This window comes from Scyliorhinus torazame, chromosome 16, assembly GCF_047496885.1.
Source record: "Scyliorhinus torazame isolate Kashiwa2021f chromosome 16, sScyTor2.1, whole genome shotgun sequence".
NCBI lineage: Eukaryota > Metazoa > Chordata > Chondrichthyes > Carcharhiniformes > Scyliorhinidae > Scyliorhinus > Scyliorhinus torazame.
The window spans coordinates 197,461,064-197,467,063 of NC_092722.1; the positions used below are offsets into that span (position 1 = coordinate 197,461,064).

Below are 6,000 nucleotides of genomic sequence, written 5' to 3' on the forward strand. Positions count from 1 at the left end.
AGGGAGTGCTGCACTGTCAGACGGTCAATGCTGAGGGAGTGCCGCACTGTCTGAGGGTCAGTACTGAGGTAGTGCCTCACTGTCAGAGGGTCAGTACTGAGGGAGTGCCGCACTGTCAGAGGGTCAGTACTGAGGGAGTGCCGCACTGTGAGAGGGTCAGTACTGAGGGAGTGCTGCACTGTCAGAGGGTCAGTACTGAGGGAGTGCCGCACTGTCAGAGGGTCAGTACTGAGGGAGTGCTGCACTGTCAGAGGGTCAGTACTGAGGGAGTGCCACACTGTCAGAGGGTTAATACTGAGGGAGTGCCGCACTGTCAGAGGGTCAGTCCTGAGAGAGTACCGCACTGTCAGAGGGTCAGTACTGAGGGAGTGCCGCACTGTCAGAGGGTCAGTACTGAGGAAGTGCCGCACTATCAGAGGGTCAGTACTGAGGGAGTGCTGCACTGTCAGAGGGTCAGTACTGAGGGAGTGCCGCACTATCAGAGGGTCAGTACTGAGGGAGTGCTGCACTGTCAGAGGGTCAGTACTGAGGGAGTGCCGCACTGTCAGAGGGTCAGTACTGAGGGAGTGCTGCACTGTCAGAGGGTCAGTACTGAGGGAGTGCTGCACTGTCAGAGGGTCAGTACTGAGAGAGTGCTGCACTGTCAGAGGGTCAGTACTGAGAGAATACTGCATTGTAGCCGATCAGATTAGTAAGTTCGTGGATGACACCAAGGTTGGAGGAGTGGCAGACAGTGTTGAGGATTGTCAGAAGATACAGCAGGAAAAGGGCTAGGTTGGAGACTTGGGCAGAGAAATGGTAAATGGAGATTAATCCGGACAAATATGAGGTAATGCATTTTGGTAGGTCTGACATAGAGGGGAAATATACCGTAAATGGCAAAACTCTGAGGAATATAGAAAGTCAGAGAGATCTGGGCACACAGGTCCACAGATCTTTGAAGGTGGCAACACAAGTGGACAAGATAGTCAAGAAAGCATACGGAATGCTCGCCTTCATTGGACGAGGCATTGAATATAAAAACCGGCAAGTCAGGCTACAGTTATATAGAACCTTGGTACGGCCGCACTTGGAATATTGCACTTAATTCTGGTCGCCACACTACCAGAAGGATGTGGAGGCTTTGGAGAGGGTGCAGAGGAGGTTTACCAGGATGTTGCCTGGTCTGGAGGGTGTTAGCTATGTGGAGGGGCAGTACAGGGGTTCCTGCGGGGGGGGTGGGGGCGGTGGAGGGTCGGGGGCAGGTCAGGTCACCCCTGTACTTAGGGATGGGGGAGTGCATCCCGGTAATCCGGGAGTTGGAGGCTGCTGTGCAGTGTGGGGGTAGAGGGGAGGGGCCGATGTGCGGGGGGGGGCTGGGGCCATGATTGTAGAGACCATAATGACCTTCGCCCAGGAGAATCACGGGAGGGCAGACCAGTGGGTGCTGGACCCACTAAATAGGTACAACTGGGTCATCGCGACTCATTTGCATTTATTTACGTGCTCCCGATGGCCTGCGGTTTGAAACCCGTTCACGGCCCCAGCGGGGCTCCCGATGGCCTGCAGTGTGAAACCCGTTCACTCCGCCAGTGGGGCTCCCGATGGCCTGCGGTGTGAAACCCGTTCACTCCGCCAGTGGGGCTCCCGATGGCCTGCGGTTTGAAACCCGTTCACGGCCCCAGCGGGGCTCCCGATGGCCTGCGGTTTGAAACCCGTTCACGCCACCAGTGGGGGTTCGGTGCACGGAGTTGGGGGTCAGCAACCAGCGCTGATCACAATGACGCCCAAATCTGCAGCCCATCGGGGATCGTGGTCCAGTGTCCCGGGGCAGAGACTCCACCCCAGATGTGAAGCTCCCAGAGTTCAATTTCCTTCACTGCTGGATTCCAAAGGGTGACATAGTGGCGCAGTGGTTAGCACTACTGCCTCATGGGGTGGCACGGTGGCGCAGTGGTTAGCACTGCTGCCCCACGGCACCAGGGACCAGGGTTCACACTACTGCCTCACCAGCACGGTGGTGTAGTGGTTAGCACTGCTTCCTCACGGCGATGAGGACCTGGGTTAACACTGCTGTCTCACCAGCACGGTGGTGTAGTGGTTAGCACTGCTGCCTCATGGGGTGGCACGGTGGCGCAGTGGTTAGCACTGCTGCCCCACGGCACCAGGGACCAGTGTTCACACTACTGCCTCACCAGCACGGTGGCACAGTGGTTAGCACTGCGGCCTCACGGCGATGAGGACCTGGGTTAACACTGCTGCCTCACCAGCATGGTGGTGCAGTGGTTAGCACTGCGGCCTCACGGCGATCAGGACCCGGGTTCACACTGCTGCCTCACCAGCAAGGTGGCGCAGTGGTTAGCACTGCTGCCTCACGGCGCCAAGGACCCGGGTTCGATCCCGGCCCTCGTTCACTGTCCGTGTGGAGTTTGCACGTTCTCCCCGTGTCTGCGTGGGCCTCACCCCCACAAAACAAAGATGTGCAGGGTAGGTGGATTGGCCGCGCTAAAGTGCCCCTTAATTGGAAAAAAAAAATTGGGTACTCTAAATTTATTATTTTTAAAGGATTTCAGTTCCTAAATCTTCCCTCAGTGATGATGGAAATCCAACCTCATTGTCACTGGAATAAACCCCTGGCTCTCTGTACTCTCCTCGCACCCAGGAAGGACACCTCCACAAACACACTGGGACAATTACAGACCTTCAATGCTAGTCGATAGAAGATGCCAGCAACTCGGGAGAATTCCGAATGCTCTAAATCCACCGCTCCTCCCGGCAGCAAGATTCTGGGAACAAGAGAGTTTGGAGTCGTAACTAATGACATTCTGATGTTGGGGCAGATCCCGGGATGTCTTCTTAGGGACCAATAGCATTTTGTCTAAAGTCGACAACGATTTAAATTCAAGACATTTGCTCAGTGAATAAAACCCCATGAATCCACGGGTTTTAAACAAAGAAAAATAAACTTTACTATACAACGTCAGAAAGATAAAACAATTTACAATATCTATCTTACATGCTAACATTTAGGGAATATATGTGAATTAACAGACAAACTGTGGTCAGACACACCACATTACAGAGTAAATGACAGATGCGACCAAGACAGTGTCCATGGATTTCGCAACAAATCCCCCAGATGTTGGTTCCGCTGTCAGTTAACCAATCTCACTGAAACTTTATTTTTCTCACGAGTGTTTCCAATCTCCACCTTTGAAAATCTCTCCTTGGAATTATCTCCAAATGTCATTCACACTCAGATAGCTTGACCAAGAGCCCATCTCAGTGAGTTTCAACCTCACCTTCTGAGATCTCTTCTCCCTGGATTCCCCAATCTGCACTTCAGCCCCTGCTTAATTTCAGCTCTTTGCTGGCTGACTTCGCTGAGCTGTCACTGCCCCAGTGTTTCTCTGAACTCGTGACTCATGGTGGTATCCAGCTAGATGTGGCTCCCAGGGCTTCCTCTGAGCCTCTTTGATTACCAGGGGTTCTCCGAACCTTCTTCTCAGCGTGGTGCCATGGAACTTCTTCCCCTTGCTCCTGAGTCTCCTGAAACAGACTGCCAACTGCTATTCACTGACCTTTGAACTGATCTGGTGACCTATCAAAACACTCCCAGATGGGTTCCCCCCTCTTTACTCTGCAGGAACCAATGTAACAAGTATTGTAACATCCTATATCTTAAATATTACACTCTCCATGGACTGCTAACTGAGCACCCAGGGACACAGAGGTCAATGATTTGATGATACTGGATATTGATCAGTGTTTCAGGCTAATCATAGAATCCCAACAGTGCGGAAGGAGGCCATTCTGCCCATCGAGTCTGCACCGGCCCTCTGAAAGAGCACCCTACCCAGGCCCATGCTCCCTCCCTATCCCTAAGGGGCAATTCAGCATGGCCAATCCACCTAACCTGCAAATCTTTGGACTGTGAGAGGAAACCGGAGCACCCGGAGGAAACCCACACAGACACGGGGAGAAAGTGCAGACTCTGCACAGACAGTGACCCAAGCCGGGAATCGAACCTGGGATCCTGGGGCTGTGAGGCAGTCGTGCTAACCATTGTGCCACCATGCTGCCCTTGTGCCACCGTGCCACCCCAGTGCAAGACTTAAGTTCAGCAATGATCTCCTTACCTATCAGATGACAAAATGGGCAGCACGGTAGCTCAGTGGTTAGCACTGTTGCTTCACAGTGCCAGGGTCCCAGGTTCGATTCCCGCTTGGGTCACTGACTGTGCGGAGTCTGTATGTTCTCCCTGTGTCTGCGTGGGTTTCCTCCGGGTGCTCCGGTTTCCTCCCACAAGTCCTGAAAGACGTGCTTGTTAGGTAATTTGAACATTCTGAATTCTCCCTCTGTGTATCCGAACAGGCGCCGGAATGTGGCGACGAGGGGATTTTCACAGTAACCTCATTGCAGTGTTAATGTAAGCCTACTTGTGACAATAATAAAGATTATTATTATAAGCTGTGTATTGTAGGCTGGGCTAACAGAAGGTGAAGTTTTGTTTGTAGATCAGGTTGTGAATCGAGGAACAGACGGCTGAGTTCATTCTGGGTTTAACAAAGAACGAGATCAAGGGGTTTATAGACATGTTAATGGATCACTTTAGTTAACATAGGAACAGGAGTTGGTCACCCAGCCCCTCGAGCCTGCTCTACAATTCACAAAGATCATGACTGATCTTCAACCTCAACTCTATGTCCTGCACTATTGTCATGTATCTCTTACTTTCCAAATGCCTCTCAATCTCAGTTAAATATATTCAAAAGCTGAGAATCCTCTGGGGGAGAGAATCTCATTCACAACCCTTCAGAGTGAAGATCTTTCTCCTAATCTCGGTCCTAAATGATCGGCCCTTTATCCTGCCCCCTGTGCTGTAGACCCCCACCCTGTGACAACAATCTCGAGTATCAACCCCGGTTAACCCTTCGATACATTTTAATAAGGTCACATGTCATCCTCTAAACTCTAGGGAATATTGGCCCATTTTCCCCAATCACTCCTTGTGAAACAATTGCCGCTCCCAGGGGGATTTTGAGGGTGAAAGGTTAGAATTCCTGGATTCAATGGCTGGAAACTTCTGCCCCCACTGCGATCAAGTTGACGGGTGCTCCTGAGAATTTGATTGGTTGGCATTGACGCCGTCCCAACTCCACTTGAGTCCATTAAATGGCCCATTAATAGCCAGTGCCTCTTCCCACCTCCGCTGCACTCTTGCTGCAGGTGGGACTGTTGGCATTGCGGCTGACACAACTGGTAAACTGTGCGGGCTGCATGCCACCTGGAGGGGGGGGTCCCTGCACTAATCTGTGCCTGATGGAGAGCATGGACATGGGGCTGAGGGGTGGCCACTGACACCCACACTTTATCCTTGGTTCCGACCCAATGGCCACCCTCTCCCCTTGACCGCATGTTTTCCTGGGTCACTCTGTGATCCTGGGACACTGGAGGGTGCCGAGTGCAATACATGCCAGCCTCCGGTTGGCCGGTGGGAAATTGTCTATCCGGGTCTTGGAGGAAGGTCTAACATTGTCTACCTAACTGCCTGATGCCTGGAAGATATGACAGACGTGAATCCTGCGTCAGCTCCCATATTCAATGGATTTTCCGGCAAGAAGTGGGACACCCGCCTAGAATGGAAGATTCGGCGCCAATACTATTTTCAATTCTTTATCTTTTTGTGGATTCACTAAAGAGACTTAATGAAGGTGACATAAATCATCACTTACCCATTTATTGAATAAAAAATCTTTTCATACTCGCAATCACTGAGATATAATCTGAAAATAAAGAACCATTGGTCACAGTCTAACAATCACAAATATTTTTATTTTTAAACCTAAACCTAACTCTAACCCCGATCTCTAACCCCTAACCCTAATCCCTATCCCTCACCCCTAACCCTAACCCTAACCCCGATCTCTAACCCCTAACACGAATCCCGATCCCTCACCCCTAACCCTAACCCTAACCCCGATCCCTCACCCCTAACCCTAACCCTAACCCCGATCCCTC

At 51.6% G+C, this 6,000-nt stretch overlaps 1 protein-coding gene across 1 annotated transcript in view; it reads right to left on the reverse strand.

Moving 5' to 3' along the window:
• Window positions 1–6,000, reverse strand: part of LOC140393370 (gamma-glutamyl hydrolase-like) — a 109,749-nt gene that overhangs the window by 86,515 nt on the left and 17,234 nt on the right. The window contains exons 4-5 of the mRNA XM_072479752.1: window positions 5,715–5,765; window positions 2,681–2,765 (exon numbers count right to left, since the gene is read on the reverse strand). Of these exons, the coding sequence (XP_072335853.1) occupies window positions 2,681–2,765; window positions 5,715–5,765 (136 nt within the window). The remainder of the gene's footprint in view (window positions 1–2,680; window positions 2,766–5,714; window positions 5,766–6,000) is intronic.